At 51.2% G+C, this 22750-nt stretch overlaps 11 protein-coding genes and 1 non-coding gene across 12 annotated transcripts; 7 read left to right on the forward strand and 5 right to left on the reverse strand.

Moving 5' to 3' along the window:
* The first annotated feature begins 160 nt into the window (after positions 1 to 160).
* On the forward strand, positions 161 to 1221 carry BO97DRAFT_402039 (class I SAM-dependent methyltransferase). Its single transcript, XM_025694398.1, has one exon. It carries the CDS (start codon positions 386 to 388, stop codon positions 1058 to 1060), a length of 675 nt encoding a protein of 224 aa, XP_025556603.1. The 5' UTR covers positions 161 to 385; the 3' UTR covers positions 1061 to 1221.
* Positions 1212 to 1730, reverse strand: BO97DRAFT_419688 (uncharacterized protein; the record flags this gene model as incomplete). Its single annotated transcript, XM_025696582.1, has 4 exons — positions 1212 to 1241; positions 1361 to 1444; positions 1508 to 1573; positions 1626 to 1730. 4 exons carry the CDS (start codon positions 1728 to 1730, stop codon positions 1212 to 1214), a joined length of 285 nt encoding a protein of 94 aa, XP_025556604.1.
* Positions 1731 to 5369: 3639 nt separating this feature from the next.
* BO97DRAFT_6573 (CBD9-like protein) lies at positions 5370 to 6152 on the forward strand. Its single transcript, XM_025700969.1, has one exon. The coding sequence runs from the start codon at positions 5544 to 5546 to the stop codon at positions 5961 to 5963; it is 420 nt and encodes a 139-aa protein (XP_025556605.1). The 5' UTR covers positions 5370 to 5543; the 3' UTR covers positions 5964 to 6152.
* Positions 6153 to 6168: 16 nt separating this feature from the next.
* BO97DRAFT_359263 (SDR family oxidoreductase) lies at positions 6169 to 7503 on the reverse strand. Its single transcript, XM_025692311.1, has 4 exons — positions 7430 to 7503; positions 7312 to 7378; positions 7113 to 7243; positions 6169 to 7056 (listed from the first exon to the last, which is right to left on the reverse strand). Exons 1-4 carry the CDS (start codon positions 7463 to 7465, stop codon positions 6343 to 6345), a joined length of 948 nt encoding a protein of 315 aa, XP_025556606.1. The 5' UTR covers positions 7466 to 7503; the 3' UTR covers positions 6169 to 6342.
* A 770-nt stretch (positions 7504 to 8273) lies between these two features.
* On the forward strand, positions 8274 to 9861 carry BO97DRAFT_439362 (alpha/beta-hydrolase; the record flags this gene model as incomplete). Its single annotated transcript, XM_025697977.1, has 4 exons — positions 8274 to 8581; positions 8655 to 8793; positions 8850 to 8958; positions 9015 to 9861. The coding sequence occupies exons 1-4, from the start codon at positions 8390 to 8392 to the stop codon at positions 9859 to 9861; spliced, it is 1287 nt and encodes a 428-aa protein (XP_025556607.1). The 5' UTR covers positions 8274 to 8389.
* A 243-nt stretch (positions 9862 to 10104) lies between these two features.
* On the forward strand, positions 10105 to 10440 carry BO97DRAFT_419692 (uncharacterized protein; the record flags this gene model as incomplete). The annotated part of the gene is made up of 1 exon (XM_025696583.1): positions 10105 to 10440. The coding sequence occupies one exon, from the start codon at positions 10105 to 10107 to the stop codon at positions 10438 to 10440; it is 336 nt and encodes a 111-aa protein (XP_025556608.1).
* A 1167-nt stretch (positions 10441 to 11607) lies between these two features.
* Positions 11608 to 13275, reverse strand: BO97DRAFT_447854 (carboxylesterase; the record flags this gene model as incomplete). The annotated part of the gene is made up of 1 exon (XM_025698808.1): positions 11608 to 13275. The coding sequence occupies exon 1, from the start codon at positions 13177 to 13179 to the stop codon at positions 11608 to 11610; it is 1572 nt and encodes a 523-aa protein (XP_025556609.1). The 5' UTR covers positions 13180 to 13275.
* Positions 13276 to 14488: 1213 nt separating this feature from the next.
* BO97DRAFT_447858 (quercetin 2,3-dioxygenase anaerobically complexed with the substrate kaempferol) lies at positions 14489 to 15926 on the forward strand. Its single transcript, XM_025698809.1, has 2 exons — positions 14489 to 15147; positions 15204 to 15926. The coding sequence occupies exons 1-2, from the start codon at positions 14672 to 14674 to the stop codon at positions 15853 to 15855; spliced, it is 1128 nt and encodes a 375-aa protein (XP_025556610.1). The 5' UTR covers positions 14489 to 14671; the 3' UTR covers positions 15856 to 15926.
* Positions 15927 to 16310: 384 nt separating this feature from the next.
* Positions 16311 to 16422, forward strand: BO97DRAFT_t8. The gene has a single exon. It is a non-coding gene; the product is annotated as a tRNA-Leu (tRNA).
* A 384-nt stretch (positions 16423 to 16806) lies between these two features.
* On the reverse strand, positions 16807 to 18109 carry BO97DRAFT_332652 (Zn(II)2Cys6 transcription factor domain-containing protein; the record flags this gene model as incomplete). The annotated part of the gene is made up of 2 exons (XM_025691352.1): positions 16807 to 17988; positions 18044 to 18109. Coding segments are annotated over 2 exons (1248 nt in total), but the record flags the coding sequence as incomplete, so codon positions are not given.
* Positions 18110 to 19744: 1635 nt separating this feature from the next.
* BO97DRAFT_409887 (uncharacterized protein) lies at positions 19745 to 20663 on the forward strand (the record flags this gene model as incomplete). The annotated part of the gene is made up of 2 exons (XM_025696116.1): positions 19745 to 19859; positions 19960 to 20663. The coding sequence occupies 2 exons, from the start codon at positions 19745 to 19747 to the stop codon at positions 20661 to 20663; spliced, it is 819 nt and encodes a 272-aa protein (XP_025556612.1).
* A 993-nt stretch (positions 20664 to 21656) lies between these two features.
* Positions 21657 to 22747, reverse strand: BO97DRAFT_402042 (uncharacterized protein). The gene is made up of 3 exons (XM_025694399.1): positions 22139 to 22747; positions 21919 to 22071; positions 21657 to 21858 (listed from the first exon to the last, which is right to left on the reverse strand). Exons 1-2 carry the CDS (start codon positions 22669 to 22671, stop codon positions 22029 to 22031), a joined length of 576 nt encoding a protein of 191 aa, XP_025556613.1. The 5' UTR covers positions 22672 to 22747; the 3' UTR covers positions 21657 to 21858; positions 21919 to 22028.
* Between the last annotated feature and the right edge of the window lie 3 nt (positions 22748 to 22750).

The following is a 22750-nucleotide window of genomic DNA, read 5'->3' on the forward strand; positions in this document are numbered from 1 at the left end:
GCTGGATATTATCTGGGGATCTGAACAAAGGCTATAACTGACGGTCAATTGGGATCGCGCAAGTACTTACATGGTCTGGATCCTGTGCGTAGGTCAGCTGACTACCGGGTAGACAAGCGAGCTAAGAGAACACGGTTGACACATCGCCTACACTAACTAACTAAGTCTTTGTCTAACTAGCTACGGAGAATCATCTGTTGCTCTCACTGGACAATCACCATCTATACTCGTATAGATACATCGAAACTATCGGGAGCTACATCCATCACCATCCCACAGTCCCGCCGCAGGCTCAGCGGAACGATCTCCGCACATCTCCACCGCTCACCACAATAAATCCCACTTCCGCTCCCTGCCATCTCCACCCCATACACCCTCAAAAAAAATGTCCGACACACCCGAAGGAATCGTCGAATATGCCTACGACAACATCACAGAATGGTACCTGCAGTGGGTGTCTAGCCAAAAGTCTCCACGCCAGCGGTACACCCAACTCCTCCTCGACCAGCTGCAACATCAACAACAAAAACAACCATCACCCTCCATCCTCGAGCTAGGCTGCGGACCCGGCATCCCGATCGTGAAGATGCTGCTCGACCACGGCGCACAAGTCGTCGCCAACGACATCTCCACCAAGCAGATCGAGATGGCCCGGGCCCGTTGCCCGGGCGCCACTTTCGTGGCGGGTGACATGACGACTCTCGCTTTCGAGCCCGCGAGCTTCAACGGTGTCGTCAGCTTCTATACGCTGTTTCACCTGCCGCGGTCAAAGCTTAAGGCTATGCTGATGCAGATCTATGAGTGGTTGAAGCCTGGTGGGGTCTTTGTTTGTAATCTTGCGACGCTTGATGAGGAGGAGATCCATGGGGAGTTTCTTGGGTATGGGATGTTTTGGAGTAGCTATGGTGTGGATGAGAATCGGGAGTTGTTGACGGAAGTTGGGTTCGAGGTGTTGCAGGTTGAGGTTTTGCAGGCCGGTGATGGGAAGTTGGAGGAGGATGAGCCGGACTTTGATGCTGAGTTTATGTGGGTGATGGCAAGGAAGAAGAATTCTACGTAGTTAGATTCTGATGGGTGTATGGGGCTAGACGGATGTGAAGCTGGAGGAGAAAGAGACTCGGAGCTTTCAGAGAGTTTGTAGTTTTGCTGCCTGAGATGTAGATGAAGCTGGCTAGTTACAAAGTTTGTACAATAGACGGTGGTGTGGTGGTTTATCGTGAGGTTGAGATTCCAGCCTTCTTCTTGGAAGCCCAGTAATGTTGCTTTGCCTCGCATTTATCTCGGCCAAGTGCTCTTGAGACTTCCTCCCAATAAGAAGAATCCCATCAGATTTGGAAGATTGCTCCTTACATGATCTTACCATCTCAATAGCCTCGGGGGCACGGGGGCGCAGACCCGCGAGCGCCATGATCGTCGCCCGGCCACCCTGGCCTATGTAGATGTTCTATAACTTCATTAGACAATCACAACTGTAGCAGATACAGTCCAGATATTGATGTCAGCGTACCTGTTGGATGGGGGCCATGCTGGTCGTGGTGGTGGTGCTCGTGGCGGTTGGAAATGTGCTTGAATCCTGAGAATCCGCGTTAGCTCGATTTGCGAATCACCATACAAAGACCGTATACCTTGAGAGAGTCAGTCTTCCGCGCTTGCAAGGCTACAAGCATCACCTTCTTACTGTAAGGATCAGCCAAGCCTTGATAAAGGTCATTACCAAAGAGATCTTCCATGTCTCCCCATCCAGTACTCAAGAGAGGATATGATTACTTCTAAGCAGTAGCCTTCCAGAGATTTCTTTCCTGACTCAAGGCAGAGATGCAAAAAATAGCTTCTCGATGGTTTTCGACTCGGATTCTCTTACTCAATATCGGGCGGGTTTAGCAGCGGCGAGCTTTGAAGATGCACAAGTTGCTTCTAGTGCTGATGCTAGAGCAGACATTCGAGAGGCCTCTTTGTTAAAGTCTTCAGCGAGGCTCAGGTCCTTTCCCTTGTAAATTGGAAGTTCGCTTCATTAGAGGGCTTCGCGGTCATGATATTCACAGATCGACTCGGGCGATCCCGCCGATGAAACGCTATGTGCAGTACAAGGTGATTTGGCACTGAATATAGTCAGCGATGTAGATTCAGGTCGAGGCTGTGGCAAGGTGAAAGTGCCTAACGGACCCAAACCGCCCACACAGTATTATGGATTCTTCGCTATCTCTGTGTCGACTTCATCATGTCAAGGCTCTTCAAGGGTGATTCTATCATGTTCCGTAAAAAATGTCTCAAAGCCCCGGAATGAAGTTCAGTCTCGGAAGATGTATTCCAGGATAGCCCTGCGGTCAATCTCTGCTGGTCCTGCGTGATCCCGGCCCTCGAATGTTGAAAGTGGCCATTCACTATATGAACAAGGGAGCGGCTATTGATGCAGATATATACTTCATTCCATGTTGCCCAACCTTTTGAATGGGCTCGCCCGCGTGGAGGTACGATCCATTGCCGGAAGAGACTAGCTGAGAAATGCGGGACTAGCGCGTGCAAGATCTGCTCATACGTAGATAGAGTAAGAATTGTACGGCGAAGAAAACAGAGTTCTCGTAACAGCGTGCATTATACCGCTGCCCACGAGGACGAAGCCGGCCTCCTCTAGTCACGAAGATAGCCTCGCGGAGCTGGGATCGCGAGGGGCTAGCCAAGACCGTGTATGTGTAGAAGTGTGGCGGACCATGCTGTTCGGGAATGTGGATGGGTTTCGTTGCTTGAGTAGACCGGTGCAGTACGTGCCATTTTTCTTAGCAGAATTCATTGGGACTTTGTTGACTAGCTGCGTGGATAATGGCAGCTGAATGCAGCCGTTGGAGAAGCCGATTCTGCTGTAGAAGAGAGTACTGTCTTCATAGTTCATTCCATGTCTTTTAATATACAGGAAGGCTTGCAACGAGCAAGCTGAGTGATGATATTCTGTAATTGGTATGTCTGATGAAAGAAAGGAGGGGAAAGTGGTATGAGGTAGTTAGGAAAGGGATGGTGGGAGGGCGGCTATTACGGCAAGGGAAAATGCATTAACAGAAAACACAGTCTAGTTGGGGCTGAATATAATTCACTTTCATGTAAGTTGAGAGCAGGTAGTATCAGGGCAGCATTAAAAGTGCACTTACAGTCGGTAGGTGAGATACTTCACTGATATAACTCAGGCTGACAGATACATGAATGCAGTACCCTTCCAGCGCCTGAGCTGGGGTCTAATAATTAATTCAATGTGACCAGACTTAATAAAGATACAGGCCTTAATCTATTCACAGCGAGCCTGCCACGGAGACAAGCAAAGCGGAGTGGCAGGTCTCACTGTAGTGAGAGCTTCTCGTGCGATACAGGTTTGGAGATCAGTGCATAGAATCCACAATGCTCTATTCGGGTAGCGGAGTGGGCTACACAAAGAAGAATATTTAGGCTGTCTTTGTCAAAATGAGCTCCCTCGATCTTTCGGACTGTAAATCCGACAGGCCATTTAGAGTCCGAGAGAAAACGACATGAGAGTAGAGCGGAATATCAATAGTGCCTCCGTAGCATCAAATTATGAGTCAAGCCCCCCCGAACGATCAATAGTCTTGATGCTGAAAATTGGAGAGGTTATATACTCTCTTTCGCGTTGAGATACCGAATTAGCTACCGTTATTTCTTTTCCAAATCTTCTGGGGATGCAAGTCAGGGTTGAGAGCCAACAGGTCAAAGCCGACAGAACGTGACATCAGTGCATAAAACCACATCAGTTTTGATCAGATCAGACCATTATCCAAAAGGGCAAGAGCGATATCAATCACGATTATAGCCGAAACCTCCGTAAGATCAAATCCAAGCTTATCATGGTCACAACCTATTCTCGGAACTCGGCCTTTCCGAGTAACGCAGGCAAGCCCTGAATGTATAAAGATACACCTTCCCCTCTGTAACACGTCATACACTTGCCCTAAGCAGGATCTACTTGGTAATCTGGGTCTTTTGAAAAACAGTTATCTTATCTGATCGATATTTGATTTCCAACTAGGGCCCTGATTTGTGGAACCTGTCATGCAAGCCCCATCTGCGCCGACGGAGACATGCCAAGAATTGGGAGCTGTCGCAGCGAATCATGGCCGAGGTCGGCGTATAGATTCGAGGTAGAAGAGCGGTCAATGAAGTCAGGTTACTTTTCACTCTCAATATCTTCATCCCGATACTTCTTACAGAATTGTCAATTACCTCATCATCATGCGTTTCTCAAGCATTGTTGCCCTTTTTTCTCTAGTGGTGCTTCCCGCCATCGGGAGCCCCGTGGAATTTAACCAGGTATAGTTTCATAACCCAAGCTCTCGCGGAGGATAATTTACTTTTAGTATCAATACAGATTATGCAATGTTCAGGAAGACTCTTTCAGCAAGCGATGCTGCATCCTTTGTGATAATTCGTATGCCAGATGTGGATCGAAGGATAAGAGGGAGGCTGTTGATATTTTGGATGAAGCTGTTCAGGGCGATAATCAAGTTTTGGTTTTGTTAACGAAAGTTTGTAAAGAGCATGGGGGAAGTCGGATAGAAGGGTGACAAGTTGCCAGGTAATCTCAGTAGAAGACTCTCATGTGATTCAGATTTTCATATACAAAGCACGTTGTAAACTCTTCGGGTCACCGTAAGAGTGCTACTCAGCAGAGCAGTTACCTAGGCTGGTAAATTTGACTTCTTGATGAGGATCTTAGGCTGTCGCACACTGGGCTAGAATTAACAACAATCGCTCGTCCAATAGTTTGTGCATGTCCAAGGGTTGCATAGCTCGAACTTTACTTTCTATGAACAAGCAATAAGGCGAAGAGGCGTATAAACTCCTTGTGCCTGTAAAACAGAAGAATAGGAGAGAATTCTCGCTCCAGATACATGCTGGTATATGCTCGAAGATAAATACAAATAATATTTACGTCTGTTATTGAGACACTCAAGTCTCCCACGTAGAGCGCTTTTCCAATGTTAAATCCGCGGTAGCCCATGAAGTACCGGTACCCCTGGCCAGCAAGGAGAAATCAAGGGGCATACATACCACGACTTCGACCAGGCAGCACCACGACTTATAACCAACCACACTTGAATCTCCGCCAGGAGCAGTGCAAGCCATACGTACGCACGCACGCATAAGATAGACCATCTCCCACCGCCAGGCAATCCCACCTTCTCAACCACAACCATAACACCTCACGCTCATCCCAATCCAACCCACCACTCAACCACAAACCACACAGTTAACCAACCCAGAACCCAAAATGCGCATCTCCCAGATCCTCCCCACCCTCACCATATACCTCCGTACGTCCACACCCCAACATTACCCCCAACACCACAGCCCTCACTAACACCAAACAACGAACCCCAGCCCTAACAACAGCAACAATCCAAACCTACACCCCTCCAACGCACCCAAACCTAACCTACAGCATCACCCTCCCCAACACCACAACCCCCCACTCGGGGCCAATCTACATCCAGATCTCGGCCCCAACAACCCTCCAATGGGCATCCCTCGGCCAAGGCGCCGATATGTCAACAGCCAACATCTTCATCCTGTGGGCCGCGTCCACCACAGAGGTCACGCTGTCCCCGCGCTCCGGCGGCTCCGGCGAGCCGACCTACAACCCCCGCGCGAACGTCACTTTACTTCCTGGATCGGGAGTGGCGAACGGCACTATGACTGCCAACATCCGGTGCGAGAATTGTTTGTCGACTTGGCCGTCGTCTGAGAGCGGGGATACAGCGGTGGCGGGGTTCGAGATGGATCCTAATGGGAATGCGACGGAGTGGTTTTGGGCTTGTCAGAGTGGGGAGATGCTGGGCACGGATGATCCTTCGGCGGATTTGGGGATGCATGATGATAAGGGGGTGATAATGTTTGACTTGAGTCGGGCGAGGTTTCCGGTTGAGGAGGGGGTATGTTTGGAGGGGGTGAATCCTTTTGTGTGAGGTTGTTCTTGGTGGGGTTGAGGAGAGGTGGTGGGGTCTGATTGATGGCATGGGAATTCGGTTGAGATAGTACCATGCGGGTTTATTCCTACTCTGACGATAGACCTGAATTTGAAATACTGAGTCATTGGCTATGATCCAATGTAGCAAGGGTAGGTGGGAGGCCGAACGGGCACTAGATCAAGCGCTCAGACTTAATTCTGCAGTAACTGTAATGAGGTTATATTAGACTGGGAGAAAACAAGTCGTGTAAAGCTTGTAGTTTGTAAACATGCGCGGAGCCATTATCGAAGACCACGATTGTCCAATCGATTGGTCCCCTGGATGATGAATAATAATAGCCTCACCTCGTTAGAAAGAATAAGTACTCCAACCAACCCTAATCAGATCGCTTAGACATCTCCTCCTTGCCATACGCCACCGTCTTCCGATCGAACTGCCACCGATATACGGGCCATACCAACGACGCGACCAGCCCCACAATCCAGTCACGGACCGGCCGATCCCTGGGACTGGGGCCGCGCATATTGTTCAACAACAAGTCTGTCTCGCTGTCCACGGTGATAAAGAACCGCCCCTCACACAGCCCTTTCAGCGTCAGCTCCGCCACCCTAGGCGCGGTAAGCCCGCCCTTGTTCTCCGCGGTCCCCTCCAGCTCCTTCAGCAACTGCGGCTTCCGGATCTGCTCCTGGTAGAAGGCACCCGTGTAGATCGTACCCGGAAAGGCGCAGTGCACCCGGATGTCCTGCTGCGAGCGGTAGAGCAGAACCTCCTGGCGCAGGGTGTCGGCGAGCGCGCGGGTGGCGGCCTTGGTGGGCGCGTATGCCGCGTAGCCCGGGAAGCCGAGGAAGGCTGCGGTCGAGGCGGTGAAGATGAGGTGGCGTTTCTCCGTGGGACTACTAGGTGGCTCCTTGAGCCATCGGCGCAGACATGCGTGAGCGATATACGCGGCTGCGAAGTAGTTCTGGTCCATGCAGGATTTGATCTCCTCGGTCGTGATGTTGGCGAAGAAGCCAACCTGAGCGGCTGTGCCTCCAGCGACTATGAAGAGAATGGATGGTGGGGCTGGCAGGGAGGTGATGAAGTCTTGCACCTGTTGGGAGTGTGGGTTAGTGCACGGCGAGATTGAAGTGAGGGTGTCGGGATTACCTGTTTTGGGTCTGTCAGATCCACGGCCGAGGCACCGATCACCTGATCGGGAGACTGCGTATGCGACAGTAGCTCTTGCCGGGTCTCCTCCAGTGGGCCTGGGCTTCGAGCGAGGATGGTGACATGGGCGCCTGGATCAGGTGGGGTTAGTCGGAGCTTGATTAGATGGCAGGTTGGGGTGTTTTTATTATTCACATGCCTTGGGTCGTGAGCTGGATGGCGAGTTCGCGGCCCAGTCCTTTTGATCCACCGGCAATGACGACGGACTGTGTGGAGATTAGACAGGGTTCTCCATGGTCAAATAGTCTCCGACCTACCTTGCCTCGCACGTCAAAGTGCTTGCTTTGCTTCATTGTGATCGTGGGACTGCAGCGTCACTATAAACAATGAATGATTCAGGGGGATTTCAGCTGAACCATGGGAAGATCATTTGCACGGGCTGCATGACTAGTGCTTATCTGCCCGGGTTATTGTAACTCCGCCCCCTCATTCCTTATCGGTTGGGCGCCTAAATCGGCAGCAGACACCACAGCATCTGCTTGGCCTATGATATCAATCTGACCAACAACTAGCTTCTCAGGAATGCAAGAATATGATCTAGTGGAATCAGGCTCTGACCCCTGTGGCTTGGAGGTTGAACTTGGTCTCATCCCTCATTGTGTCCTAAACAATGAGCCGTAGCGGGCCGCGCCATTGAAGAACCCGTGGGGCTATCGAATAGTTGTGCCCTCATTGTCATCATGGATATGAGTTCATGCGCCTGGTTCAACATACCTACAGTGGGTCACAAAATCCCCGAATGCTGTGTCGGAGACTTGGATCCTACGATGGCGTCGAATTATGCTAATTAGTGCTATTGCGTCAGATTGTGAAAGGGAAGGGGCAAAAGGCCAAAGAATAAAAAGATAAAGAAAAAGAAAAAAATGAACATAAGCAGAAGAAGAAGAAGAAAAAGGAAATAAAAAAGGAAATGAAAAAGGAAAAGGAAATGAAAGAGAGTAAAAAGAGATCTTCGGGGTATAGGGGCACCAAAAGAGAAAAGGCAGAAGAAACAAAAGTAAGAAGAGCGTTGAGGGTGCATATTCCACATGCAGCTGTACTGATGGGTACTAGTATAAATCAGCTGAACAGTGGGTCAAGACTCATGGTCTTGGGACTTTGGTCTCATTCATGTTCAAGCAGAAAGGTATAACTAGGTTCTCGTCGGTTTCCAGCTGAACAGTATTCTTGAGAGATTGTGGTTCAGACAGTTCAATCTCATTGATAAGAGAACCACAATGGCCTCTTCTCCTTTCATTATCACAGAACATACCGTCGATTGCCAACATATCCGCGAGTATCCTCATGCAACGAGACACGGCGACGATGCGCTACAGCTGGCAGTGAAGCAATACATTCCCAAATCGAACCCGAATCCCCAGCCGGGAGATGTAACCATTATTGGGGCGCATAGCAGCGGGGTGCCCAAGGTAGGTGGCTCTAACGTGGCATTTTTGCCTACCTACTCCCATCAGGCTAGGAGATGCTTATCCACGAGAATAGGAGCTCTATGAGCCCATATGGGAAGAACTTCTAGCAAAGCTCGAGCATCAAGGCGTCCGTATTCGCTCAATCTGGATTGCAGACACTGCGAGCCAAGGCGCCAGCGGACTGCTGAACAAGCAATACTTGGGCAATGACCGTACGCATTCCCATGCAAGAACCACTAAACTCTTGCAAGCTGATTTAACTGTGTAGCATCATGGTTCGACCACTCCCGCGACCTCCTTCATCTAGTAAACACCTTCAAAGCCGAGATGCCGAGACCCATCGTGGGAATCGGACACAGCCTTGGAGCCGGACAATTGTAGGTTCTCCGAGCAACCAGAAGCTCAATGCAAGTGAGAATAACCAGCAAAGCAGAGCCCTCTTGTCCCTAATGCACTCCCGCCTGTTCACATCCCTCGTCCTTATCGAATCAGTGTTTGGCCGGGACATTCTCAGCGGAAAAGGTCTCGCGTTCGCGCAGGGATCACTGGCTGCTCCTGACAATTGGGCCAGTCGTGCATCAGCCGCGGCCTATTTCCAGAAAAGGCACCGCAGCTGGGACCCGAGGGTGCTGGATCGGTTCCTGAAATATGGCCTCCGAGACGTAGAGCGGGAGAGCTCGTCGGACAAGGCCCAACGAGAAGTCACTCTCACCACTACACAACATCAGGACGTCATGCAGTACCTTCGCGCGAACTTCTCTCACCGCAAGCCATTGAGACCAGATACAGAGACTGACACCCCGGAGGACACCCACGACCCGTTGTTCCACCCGGATGTTATTGGCCCCGCTCACGCGATCGCTCCCTTCTATCGCTGTGAACCGCTCCTGGCGTATAAGCTGTTGAAACACGTCCGTCCATCCGTGCTGTATATCTTTGGCGAGAAGAGTCCGATATCGACGCCAAAACCGCGAGCCGAGAAGGTAGAGCGCACGGGAAGGGGCTTCGGGGGCAGTGGTGGGTACAGACACGGTAGGGTCCGGGAGGTCACGCTCCCTGCAGCGGGGCATCAGGTTCCGTTCGAGGATATCGCGGGGGTCTCGAGTGCGACAGCGGAATGGGTGAAGGAGGAGATGCTGCGGTGGAAGAGGGATGAGGAGAGGATAACACACGGCTGGGTCAACCGTTCAGTCGAGGATCGGTTGTCCTTGTCGGAGGAATGGCAAGCTCGGTTGAAGGAATCCTTGGGAAAGTACAAGCTAGCGAGATCAAAGCTATGATTTAAAGAATACCGGAATATCGCTAGTTATCAATGCAAGATGAGTGAAACAGAGAATTCCCATTCCACTCCGCATTTCTACAAAGGGCTTCTATCTGTCACTCCCCTCTTTGTTAGGAAAAACTACTTAAATGCTCCCTTCAGCATCCTCTTCTTTCCACACCTCAAAGTACGTCCGAATACTATCACAACACGTGCATCAAGATTCTAACATACCACAGTCCCTGTAACTGTTTCCGCGACCATGGGTTTATCTGAGTTGCCTGCAGAGCTAATTCTGATTATAGCCGAGAACCTCAACTCTGGGGCCGCCATCAACTCTCTTGCTCGTACGAATACAAGCTTCTATGACTTGTTGAATCCTTTCCTTTGCCGCTACTGTGTGCGAAAGGGGATGGACGACATCGCATTGGGTCATGCCGCGAAATACGACCATCTAGCGGTAGTCAAGCGGCTACTCAGTGCCGGTGCCGACCTCTATAACCCCGTATTCTCGGGTAAGAGTAGATGGAACTTCGGAGATGGTCCTTATGCAAGCCACCCGATTGCGTTGCAGCCGAACTTGGCGCCACAAGAGTGATAGAGCATCTTCTAGACACAGGAGGAATGGCTGCTAGGCTGACGGAAATCGAATATAAGAAGTTGATGTACAAAGCTGTGTGCATGAACCAAATTAAGACGGTGGGGATGTTTTTGAGCCGAAAAGTGATGAACTTGTGGAAGCCTTCGCAGAGCTGGAGCGATCTTGGCCTCCCTTTGATTACTGTGGCTGCACGTGAGGGAGACTCAGAGATCCTCAAGCTGCTACTTGAAGATACGGAAGAGCGAGTTCAATTGGGTGTTCTGTCAACAACAACCAGGCATCTAACGGTAAACGGAGCACTTTTTGGAGCCATGTGGAGCAGGGGACCTATAGATAAAATCAAGTTATTACTGGAGGCAGGGGCCGATATCAACGCAAAACGGTTTACAGTTTAAAGCCTGGCACTGCGTCTCCAGGACCCTTACCCCCTTAGGCGAGGCTGCGTATTTTCAGCAATACCACGCGGTGTAGCTCCTTCTTGAGGCTGGGGCAGATCCCAATTTTCTGGCGAGCAACGATGAATGACCTTTGGAGAGTGCCTGTGCCATACAACTTGGGGAAGACCCTGAAAATGGAACTCCTGCACATCGCAGAATGGCGATTCTTGACCTGCTCTATAGGTACGGTGCAGAAACAGCTCGAGCTGGAGGTGGAGGAGCCCTGTATAATGCCTCGGATCATGAACGTCTGGACTTACTCGCACACTTCCTTATCGGCAAAGGAGCCCAAATCACATCCACATTCAGGATACTTGAGGCCTCCGATCAAGCGGCGTTGACCCAAGCAATAGCAAACCACGACCTGGTGGCTATTAGAAAGCTTAGCTTAACATGGCGGGCGTGTTACTGGAACTACTACGACTAAGAGCATTCGTACGATATGTCGCGTCCGATGCGGTGTCTGTACCTCTTACGAGCTTAGAGATAATACCCTTGCTTTGCATGCGTATGAATCGTTGTCGGAACCATCAAAATCTACACCTGACCAGGATGAACGAATCCGAGCGAGGACCCATGCTTTTATCTTCTCGATATGCAGGTTGTTCTTTATAAGAATGTCTTCAAGCAGAGCTTTCTTTCGCTGTAACCCCCCGCACACAGGTGCGCTCACTTATTAAGAATATTACTGATCAGCTCAAATACAACACACAATCTTCAGCCCAAACTAAGGAAAAGGATCATAATTCCCTTCCCCCCAGCAAGCACCCTGAACCTCATCCCCGGCGACATCCTGCTCAGCGACCCCCTGCGCGCCAAACCTCTTCATAACACCACCATTCTCCGCATCGGAGTCGAACGCAGCCCAGCCTTTTCTCTCCAACCCACGTACTGGATCCTTAATAAACTCAAAAAAGTAATCCTGCATCACACGGCTCGTCGCGACCTCCTCCGCCGTGCCCTGGCCCCGCGCAATCCCAAACGTCCCAAAGGTCATCGTCAAATCACTCGAGTGATACGCGCCCATCCACGGCAGCGGACTGACATTCGAGAAATTGCCCGCCCACTCATAGCGATACGTCTTCAACCCTGCCCTCTGGCGCACAACACTCGTATTCGCGCTCACACATAACCAATCACGCAGTGTGACCGCATTCACCCCCGGCTGCCACGGCCCGGCTGTGACATTATCAAGGGATAAGGGGTACAGCGGCGCGGCCTCGTTGGCGCAGTTCGAGATAATGGCCGGCGTGTCGGCAATATACCCCTTTGCGGCGCGCGCGGGATAGTCCGCGAAGATGACGGTTTCGTCCGCGACGGGGCCGAAGGTCATGGTGGGCGTGGTTCTCGCGTCGCCGTAGTGGCCGATGAAGTTCTGGATCCGCGAGACGGGGACGCGGCGCATGCAGTCCAGCTCGGCGGCGGGGTCGGCGGGGAAATCGCAGCCGAGGTTCTTGGCCACGAAGGTGAAGTTGGAGTGGGGTGTGTCGAGGCTGGGGGTGGTTTTGAGCGCGGTACCGGATTGCGAGATTGTGGCGCGCGCCAGTAGATTGTCCCAGAAGGCGTAGGTGTGGTAGTCGACGCTCATTGCCCCGGCTGACTGGCCCCAGAGCGTGATTGCGTCTGCGTCGCCCCCGAAGGCTGCGATGTTCGCGTGCACCCATTCCAGCGCTGCCCGCTGGTCCAGAATCCCCAGGTTCTGCTGCGTTAGCCCCGCTGCGTTCGGGAAGCCCATGATGTTCAGCCGGTAGTTGGTCGTCACTACGATGTGGCCCTGCGTGCGGTTCACCCACGCCGCTGGGAGCTGGTACGGTACTGGGATGCCTCCCGTGCGGAATTGGCCGCCGCTGTAGAAGACCAGTACGGGCAGTTTGGAGTGCGCGGTCGCGTTGGCGGGTGTCCAGATGGCGAGCTGCAAGCAGTCCTCCGCGCTGTTCTCAGCCATCTGGCCCGCCGTTGAGTTCTCATGGCCGTTCCAGATCAGAAACTCGTTGACCAGGTTCCCGAAGAACGAGGGGCCTCGGTAGACGTACTGTGAACAGGCTGGAGGGAACGTGGTCGCGTTGTGGTGCTCGCTGGATGCTGGGAGCGGCGCTGGGGGTAGCCAGCGACGCGAGGCCACCGGCGGCTGGGCATATGGGATGGACCGGAATTCGCGCACTGAAGGATACTCCGGGTTGTGAAGGCCGGTGTAAATGCCGGTGTTGGTGTGCACGGTCAACGAATCATTGACGACGACCCTGGCACTCACCCATGACCCAGTCAGCAGCAGAGATGCCAGTAGTGAGGTGGCTTTCATGATTCCGAATGCAATTTGGTGGCTGCTCGAGTGTCTCGGAGAAGGAGGGCTGCATGAATGATTTCAGACACATGCAGCTCTATTAATCAATTCCCGGGGTTCGGCCGGCGCTCCGCATTATGCGTAGTCACTTTCCCCGGTACCCCATGATTCGATGACAGCTGCCACTCTCATTGCCGAGTTACTTTCCGATGTCAGTCCGGTGGCTTGTCGCTTGTGTTTAAGGCGTTAGCATGCAGACGGCTGCACCTCGGGACTCGGGTATTCCGAGCGACCTACAGTTCCTTCAATCAATGTAATCCTACAACCACAGAATCCTTTGTGTGAGGGAATGCAAGGCGGTCCGTCGAAGCTAATGCTCCTCATCGCTGTACCGGCACTCTTGCGATGGTGAAAGCCATTGGTTGTGTCGCTGGACGGGACGTTAAGATCGGTGCCTAAGATTGCATTGCACCTTCCATCGGGAGAATCTGATTAGGGCTCTCGGCATATTACAGTCCGACACGTGAAGGTGTTATAAGATAAAGCCCCCTCTACTATATTTCCTAGTAATCGATCAATGGAGCTGTAGGCCATGTGTACTGTACACGTTCAGGGCTTCTATCTCTCGAACTATTGATTGCCCCACGGGGTGTGCTTTATCCAGATCAGGGCACGGCACTACGTACCTATACCTCGTCGGAACTTCTGGCGGACTTTCAGAAGCCGAATCTTCCGCTTACTAGTCCATCAACAACCGGGGTTTATCCCCAGCAAAACAAGTAACGATCATCCGGTGATCTCACATCCTCGCCGTTCTCGCATCTTCGCTGCCAAGCATGCAGCCCAATAATGGTAAAGCCAAGCCGCCTTAGCCGGGTGACAGAAATCGTCAGGAACTGACCGGCCTTGCCAGGATTACATTTACAATAAACGAAAAGCCATCCTAGCCGAGGAACACCCGTCAAGGAAGCTTCACTTCGGACTAGATAATATCTGCAGATGAGTCTCACTTGAGAATAGATTGTTTACGATGCTTTCACTGCGGAATCCGAAGGCCATCCGGCAGATTCTCCGCTTCGGCAGTCACCGTCTTGCAGAACCTCGGATTTTCCGAATGACGCTAAGGCAAGATGGAGCCCGCCGTTAATGTTGTTTCGGGTAGGGATCTGACCCCCTGCAGCCCCGATGTTTCCAGCGGTGGCAGTAATTTTTACAGTGAAACGTGCATACTGTCATTCCTGCTCATGTTGGACTCCATTCCTTGGCGGGGGTCGGGGGGTCTTGATGGAATTGAGGCCAGCAATAACCTCATGGTGGGTTGTGAGTACAGATTTGCAGTGCTGATCTCTGTGCTAGTGGGTTCTGTCTGTTCTCTGGTGTTCTGGGGCCCACTGTCCTCGACCTTGTTGCAGCAATGTATAAATACTCGCCATGGGGAGGGATTGAGCAGAAGAAATCTCAATCACTCAATCACTCCTTCCCAGGCTCAAAAGCAGCTGCTTGATCCATAATGCGGTTGAACTACGCCGGTGCTCTCCTCCTCTCCAGCCTGGGCCAGTCCCTGGCTCTCCCTACCAGCTCCAGCACTTCCGAGTCTTCTCTGATTGTAGAGAATGCTCCCGACCATGTCCGTCCTTATGTGATCCGTCACCACTCTCATGCACGCGCCGTGACGGTCGAAACGCAACTGTACCGCTTCTACGTCACCGGCCCGTCGTCCGGTTATGCCTTCACGCTCATGGGCACCAACGCCCCGCATAGTGATGCGCTGGGCGTGCTACCCCACATCCACCAGAGGCACTATGAAAACTTCTTCTGCAGCAAGGGCAGCTTCCAGCTGTGGGCCCAGGGTGACGACGATACCCAGCAGACCCGCGTTCTGTCGGCCGGCGACTACGGCAGTGTCCCACGGAACGTGACGCATACGTTCCAGATCCAGGACCCGGACACCGAGATGGTCGGCGTGATTGTGCCCGGTGGCTTCGAGTAAGCCTGCCTCTTCCTCCAACCTTGTCCACCTGTATACTAACACGACCCAACAGGGAACTATTCTACCACCTGGGCAGCAACATCAGCGACACCACGCACTCCCCGTACGTCCCTCGGTCTGGCTCCAGCTCCTCCGCCGCAGGCCCAGACTCCACCTTCATCACGACCCTGGAGTCCTACGACGTCTACGCCAAGCTCTCGTTCTCCCCGCGCTACGACGCCGTCAACGGCACCGCCCCCAGCGGCAGCGTTTGGCACAACGGCGCCAACGAGCTGGGCAAAGTCGGCAAGCCCTACTTCCTCGCCAACGGCTGGAGCCCGAAGTACCTCAATTCGCAGTACGGCTACCAAATCGTGGCCCCCTTCGTCACGCCTACCCAGTCCCAGGACACCAACTACACCCTGTCCACCATCTCCCTCAGCACTACCCCTTCGTCTGTCAAGGTTCCCACGTGGACCTTCCCCGGCGCCTGTGCCTTCCAGGTCCAGGAGGGTCGCGTCGTGATCCAGATCGGCGATTATCCCGTTACTGAGCTGGTCAGCGGTGACGTCGCGTTCATCCCCGGTGGTGTCGCATTCTCTTACTATAGCGAGGCGTACTTCAGCAAGGTGCTCTTCGTGAGCTCGGGTACTGAGGGCCTGGATCAGAAGTTGATCGCCGAGGGTAAGGCGTGGGATTACGTTACTTTCCCTACTACTTGGTAGTGGGATTTTGGTGAGATTCGGACGTGGACGTGGGAGTACTTTTGTTTGTACATATTTATAGAACTTATTTCTCTGCTACAATTTGCAGATTGAAACGGGGTATTTTGACCTTTGATGCATTTTTTTTGTGGTTGGGATGTGCTCTGTCATATCGAATACATTAGTAGTAGTATGGTAACAGTAAATATAGGGAATTTCCGTACCAGCCGAATATATATTCAACCCGTGGTGCTGCGACCATTGCCGTTGATATTTACAATCAATTTAGTGAATTGATAGTTTCAGTTGCTATTCGAAGCTAGGGCTACAGATGCTTATTCGTCAATGAATAGAAGATAAATATGGAGTATCATTGCACCAGCTCATGAAAAGTAAAACAGCTAGGTGCGAAAAATATAATTTCTGCCGTGTGATCCAAGTACTTATTACAAAAATGAAGCCAATCTTCAACAACAGGCAAGATGGCCGAGTTGGTCTAAGGCGTCAGGTTAAGGTTACCTTAACACCCAGCTTCACAAGCTTCCTGATCAACGTAAGTTGGCGTGGGTTCGAATCCCACTCTTGTCATATCTTTTTTTGTTTTTCTTTTGTCGGTCCCCGCTCGGGTAGCTAGCCCTACTCCCTCCGTACCCAGACATTTGGCCTCACAAATAGACCTCATTCCCTTGAGCGTGCTTGAGAATTCTTTTTGGCGCGTCGAGTTCAGATGAAGCTCGGCCATCATTGTGGGGATTGACAGGAAGTACCGATGGACTATTTTGGGTTCTAGCACGTTTCAGGTCTTGACCTGAGTCTATTTTTATCTACACCGCATTCATTACACCATCTCGGAATCCTTGCTGGGCATTCCATCTCGAGGAATATTTCTGAGACACTCGAGATGAGTGATGAGTCTCAGAGATAACAAGCAGTGTAGCAAAATTGCTGTTTCTTCGCAAGCCCGAAAAAAGCCAGGGGCCATTCTATCCACGGCCGCAAACCATCTTCCAACGAGTCTCCGATTCCTACTAAGATGTGCTCGCTCCAGCCCTTCAAGTACCACACGGAGCTGACATACCTTAACAAGATAGTCCAGTGAGCTAGGATCACCATCGCGACAGGCCTTTGTTGCTCGACTAAGAGGACAAAGTTCTCGGGAAGCTGGAGCATCCATTCGATGATAACGTGAACAAATACTGGAGTTTCTCCTCGGCCAGGGCGCTTTAGATGAACGCCGTCAAGTTGTTGCAGCAGCAGGTCGATGGCCAGGATATAGCTCGCCCGTTGGGCACAGTCAGCAACACTGTGGTCCACCAGCTGTCGGAGACTATGAACATGAAGCTTGTGCTCGCACAGTTCCCTCGCCGACAATGCACCGATGTAAAGCATCTGACAATCACCAGTCCTCTCTGTCGCCAAGGCGCCACTGAAAACATGCTCTCGATATGACCCCACGATAAGACGAATGCCCTGGACGAGCAGCCACCACTCGGCTCGGCCGTGGTCACTGAATAGAAGGTACTGGCCCGGCCACGGCCCTCTGGCTAGATAAATGAAGCATATCATGACAGCTGAGATGTACGCCCGTTGACAGCTGGCGGTGTCCAGGTTTGAGACTATCGAGACCACGGCAGGCACCCCGCACGCGAAGTGATCGTCCGCCTGCGTCTGGCGAATCTGTCCCTGTGTAGGGCTGCTCTCGTGACTTAGATGGAGGGCGGATAAGGCCAATACAAGGCGAAGCATGAATGGGAAGGCCATGCTCCATCGGAGTACGTCTTGTTGCCATATTGAGGCGCCCTCGACTTCGTTGGCGAGGGTACGGTAGGTTGAGGTGGCGAAATGGTGGAAGAGTTCTAGATCGGCGAAGGATAATCCCTCTCCCATTGGGATTTCTTGTGGACTTGCACGATGTTCTCTCGAGCATGGATCGTGTGTCTCTGCTGTCATGAGCTCTACTGGCCGTGCATATATCCGGCCTTTCCCCTGAACACAGGAGGGGTCGATGCTCTGCGAAGTAGTCCTGGTGTCTGATGTGGATGGTCGCGCCGAAGCTGGGTCCCCTGGCGACTGTTTGGCCTTATCAAGGTTTGGGTAGTCACAAGTCATGGAGCGCATATGGCAATTCGAGCATATAGGTTTCTTCTCATCGCACTGCAAACTGTCAGTTTGGAAGGTCATTGTCAAACTTGCGCAGGTTGATTGACACCTTAACCCGCCGCTGCTTACAGTTCAGACATCCCGAACGAGACTTTGTATGTGACCTTCTTGCTCTGTACATTGTCTGTGTTGGGATTGTATGGCGACTGGCCTGGAAAATTTCGCTTGTGACGTGGCGGAGATTTAATTCTTGCATCGTGGTCCAACGCACTGTATCTTGCTTGGCTTGGCAAAAATATGTGTCTTGTACCCAGTAGATAAACGATTATGATCAGCAAAGGCCATTACCGCAGAAATGGGTTCACAATATAGAAAGCAGGGTTGTCGGAAGAGGAGCCAAGGTCCTGTGGCAGTGCAAGGGTGTATGTCAGTTGTTCCATTGGGGCTTCCTGGCTTCCTGCCCCTGAGCTAAGAGAGTAGGAGTATGATATAAATTGAACTGGGAAGGCTTTGCGAGGGCATGCTTGGAGCTATTGGTCCTGATTTACCTTGTTGCCTGATGCTTGGGGCTCTATCACTGATAAGAGAGCCAAGAATAAGCGAGCCAAGACCAACCCACACCCCCTCTCGTTGTGGCGCAGTAAGCAGATCAAGTCTGGACTATAGTCCTGTATAATCTTGTTTATTCGCTGGTGACCCTTGAATTTGGTTACCTGCTGTAGAGAAAGCTTCAATTTCTTGTATCTCGACGGGGCTGCGGAGATATGTTTGAAGCTAAGAAAGGAATGGAAACCCACCTATTCCGAACTTGGCGACGTAAGCCAGCTCTCTGCCTCGAATAAGCCCGACGGAAATATGCGGAACTGCAAATAAGCGAAGACGGATGTAAAGCTAGCTACAGTACCTATCTGCAGGGCTCTGGCTGCAAGAAGAAGAGTGATTAATGGGTCAGGTGATTACTGAGCTCGTGATGTTCACCGCGGCAGGCATACTTCATGGCTTCAATAGATCTTCTTCATGTGCTCTGTCTGCAGTCGCTGTCATGAATCGTCCTATCTGTAATTCAACAACAGAGAACCAGCCGAGTTTGTCACCCTTCTGCTCTTCACAAACCAGAAATTCACCAGGTCGTAGTCACGGGAATCCCCCTATGGGATGGCGGCCTTCCCTTTCATCGACTTTGTGTGATCATCAGTGGTACCTTTGCTATTTTCGCCGGAGTGGTCTCTTTTGGCTTGATTATGAGCCATGCGCTACATTACAGTAAACCGATCGAACAACGACAGTATGAATTCTACCTCGTCACGGCTATGCAAGGTTTACCTCGTGATCTTGTATGTATCTAGTGCGTGTATAGAATCACTAGCTACAGCTTCCATCTCATGACCTCACAATCTTACAAAAGCAAGACCCAAGTTACTTTACCCAACGCTATACCCAGCCTAATACTCTCTTGCCTTCCTTAAGAATCCTCAACTATAACCACTAACTTGACTTAGGCGGCTTTGTCATATGTATTGACTTATTCCTAATACATGCAGTAGAGTTAGTATAATCTCAAACCCCTTCTCTAATATACAAACCAGGGATTACCAGAGTATATACTTATTAATCTTCTTAACCTAAGCTCTAAAACTACTATAATTATAATCCTCCTTATCCTATATATTCTTATAGTAAATCATCTTCTCCCCAGTATCCTGATACTCCATCATAAACTTACCAAGCTATCAGAATTCAGCCCTGGCACCGATGTTTATATATATATATAACCCCTTTCGTATATGTGAAGAACGACACTAAGTTCAATATGACAGACCTGCAGGAAATTTGGAACGGCGCTTGGAAAATCACTAAGCCGGCGGGCGAGGCAAGGGGCGAACCACCACCGGGTTTCCGTTCCTCTCCAAGCCCACTGCCACCAGGTTTGACCACTGCAGTTGTCAAGCTTCATCGTGGGGTCAAATTAGATCAAGACCATGATTTTCCTTGAACAACATCCTTTGTTCGATACCCCATCGACAGAGCTTCCCAAACCTCCGGTGCCATACACTACCGGATGGAGGTTCACTGCAGAGTCTCATAGTGCCCCAAATCCAACGCTGGTTACACGAGGCTGTTGCAAGAATAGTGAAAGCGACAAGATAGAAAGAAAACAACTGAGTCCAGTCGAGCGATGTTTGAAGCGACCCCCCTTGCCCGGGGGTAAAGGAAATGATTCTATCAGGCTGGAAGTCATCAAGCTTTTAAAAGGGGGCGATGGCCACAACTCGCAAGTATTCACTGTCCGGCTAATCGCGCCAGCAGCCTCTCAATCGCTCCCTCAGGAAGGCACAGAACTCGTTGCGAATATATATGACCCACTTTATTTTGGCGATGATGAAGGGCTTCTCAATCCATTCCTCTGTATGGACAAATACTACACCCACGAAGCCAATGCATACAAAGCCCTTGGCGAGCTTCATAATTGCGGTATCCCAAAATACTATGGTTCATACTCCTTAGACTTACTTGTGGATTCAACACGTAAACGGACAGTCAGAATGATTCTCATCGAGCACGTTCGAGGAATGACCATGGCAGATGCTGAACCGGAATGGTTCTCTCAGAATGCCCGTCAACATATCATGAAAACGATTGTCGACCTCGAGAGCAGGATATATGAAAAGGATATTTGGCTCGTCGACCTGGAGCCACGGAACATCATCATCAGATCTGTAGTGGATTAGCCAGCCTCAGATAGTGTTTATCGATTTCGGACATGCTCTTTTTAACCGCCGACGAGACGATCCTCTTGCATTCCGACTAAACTATTTCTTGGGACAGTACATTTCACCCCTTCTGCGCTGGAACTATGCGAAAGCGAAGATATATGCATTTTCAGACTGAATCGACTGGGACTGGGATTCCTGGCTCGAGACAGAATTTGCACACACAATTGCCAGCATCACACCGGAGATGAGAGAACGGTGGTCGGACGAATAGGAGTGATCGGTTTTCATTAGGTGTTGAGGACATCCTTCAATCCCGACGGGTGCCTTGCAAACTCTGCTTGCGTGGAGATTGCAGTGCGTCTCCCAGTGCTTTGTTGGAAGCATGTCTACCCGAGAGGGCATGTAGCGGGACAGTCCTGAATGTTCAAAAGAGTATCCACAGCTTCAACGTCAGAACCTCTTCTCTCCGCTCCAACTTGCATTGCCACCTGTGCTGCTTCCTTTAATAATCTTAGCATTTTATCATCCGAATGCCGGCTTCGATACTCGGACCAAAATTTCTCGTCCACTATTAACCAGCCGTCGTACCCTTTTCCATTGTCCGTTGCATTCGGGCTCTCTTCTACACCAGAACCGGCACCACCGAGTTTCCCAAGGTTTCCTCGCGTGCAGTAAGCCGGGGAAGTTGGATTGTCGCTCCCGGCCGAGTCTCCAATGTCATGCTTTCTTTGGGATCCAGTGGTGACTGTTTCCGCAGAGAATCTCATGACCGACATTCACCGCCGCAGCATGCATCAACAACCATCTGCGCCCGTCCGCGTTCGAATATCGAGTTGCAAGTACCTCCATGACTACAACTATAAGGGACTACCAGGGAACTGAAGTCAGCCCGTTCGATAATCTCGGTGCCAACTGCCAGGGGCTGTCTCGTAATGTCACCGTGCCGGAAGACCAGATGGGCATTGTCACTTTCAGACAAACAGATATCGTCTTATCTATCAAAAATATGCCCTTTACATTTTCTCCCTCTTGTTCATGTACAGTCAGGAATGTCCCTAAGGCTCCCCTCGGATTATTACCCGATTACGGCTCCTCATGGCCCAGCGTTACCATCAATTTTAGCAGCTGGCTTTTCCCTAAACTTTGTCCGCTCCTTCGAGGCCACTGCCATTTCGAGATGTGTTGATGATCCTTTGAGAAACAACGCCATCTATAGCAAGAGTCAGCCGGGTAGCTAAATGACCTGCAGACCAGAGGGCCCCAAGCTCACGATCCGTTTATCCTGCAAATACAAGACCCAAGGTACTCCACCCAATGCCACATCCACCCCAGAAAGCTCCTGCTCCCCCTTCCCATCCAACCACAACACCACAACTCCAACTAAATCGACTCAGGCGGCTTCGTAATATGCGTCAACAGATCCCTAACGCAGCGCAGCAAAATCAGCACCAATCCCAACACCTAAACCAGGAAACCAGATAGACACATACCCATTAACCTTCTTAATCCAAGCCCCAAACCCACCATGATCATAATCCTCCTCATCCCACATATCCTTATGATAAACCACCTTCTCCCCAGCATTTTGATGCTCCAACCGCAGACTCACCAAACTATCCACCGTCTTCGACACATGCACCCCAGCAAGCGTATACCGCTGCCTCTGCTTCCAAACCAACTCATCCTCACTGTTGACCACCACCTCCGTCGCCAGCGTCTCCGACCGCGCGAACAAGTTCGGGATCCCGTACCACTGGCCCGCGATCTTGTACCGCGTGTCGCAGTAGCTGAGCGGGTCGTCGTACACGGCTTGCTCCGCGTACACGGCCATATCGGACTCCGAGGCTGCGCCGCTGTAGAGGTTCAGGATGTGGGTTTGGATTGCTTGGCGGGTTGGGGATAAGGGGACGGAGGTTGAGGGGTTCGGCGCGTAGCTTGGTTTGTGGGTTTTTGGGTCTTGTGGGGGTGATGGGTGGGGTTCGATTTCTCGCTGCGTGGGGTGGGGGGTTGTTGTTGAGGGCATCTTCGTATTTTGTTATAATGTGTGTGTATCTTGATCTTTGAGGTGAGTGGGATTGATTATTGAGGCTGAGTGGGTTCGA

The sequence above is a fragment of the Aspergillus homomorphus genome (assembly GCF_003184865.1).
Source record: "Aspergillus homomorphus CBS 101889 unplaced genomic scaffold BO97scaffold_1, whole genome shotgun sequence".
Lineage (NCBI taxonomy): Eukaryota > Fungi > Ascomycota > Eurotiomycetes > Eurotiales > Aspergillaceae > Aspergillus > Aspergillus homomorphus.

Coding starts and splice junctions, on each gene's coding strand:
- BO97DRAFT_402039 (XM_025694398.1), top strand. CDS start 386: ATGTCCGACACACCCGAAGGAATCGTCGAATATGCCTACGACAACATC.
- BO97DRAFT_6573 (XM_025700969.1), top strand. CDS start 5,544: ATGTCAACAGCCAACATCTTCATCCTGTGGGCCGCGTCCACCACAGAG.
- BO97DRAFT_359263 (XM_025692311.1), bottom strand. CDS start 7,465: ATGAAGCAAAGCAAGCACTTTGACGTGCGAGGCAAG. Junction 7,379..7,429: donor ACTTTGACGTGCGAGGCAAG/GTAGGTCGGAGA, acceptor ATCTCCACACAG/TCCGTCGTCATTGCCGGTGG. Junction 7,244..7,311: donor CATCCAGCTCACGACCCAAG/GCATGTGAATAA, acceptor CACCTGATCCAG/GCGCCCATGTCACCATCCTC.
- BO97DRAFT_447858 (XM_025698809.1), top strand. CDS start 14,672: ATGCGGTTGAACTACGCCGGTGCTCTCCTCCTCTCCAGCCTGGGCCAG. Junction 15,148..15,203: donor ATTGTGCCCGGTGGCTTCGA/GTAAGCCTGCCT, acceptor ACGACCCAACAG/GGAACTATTCTACCACCTGG.
- BO97DRAFT_402042 (XM_025694399.1), bottom strand. CDS start 22,671: ATGCCCTCAACAACAACCCCCCACCCCACGCAGCGAGAAATCGAACCC. Junction 22,072..22,138: donor TGGATTAAGAAGGTTAATGG/GTATGTGTCTAT, acceptor GCGCTGCGTTAG/GGATCTGTTGACGCATATTA.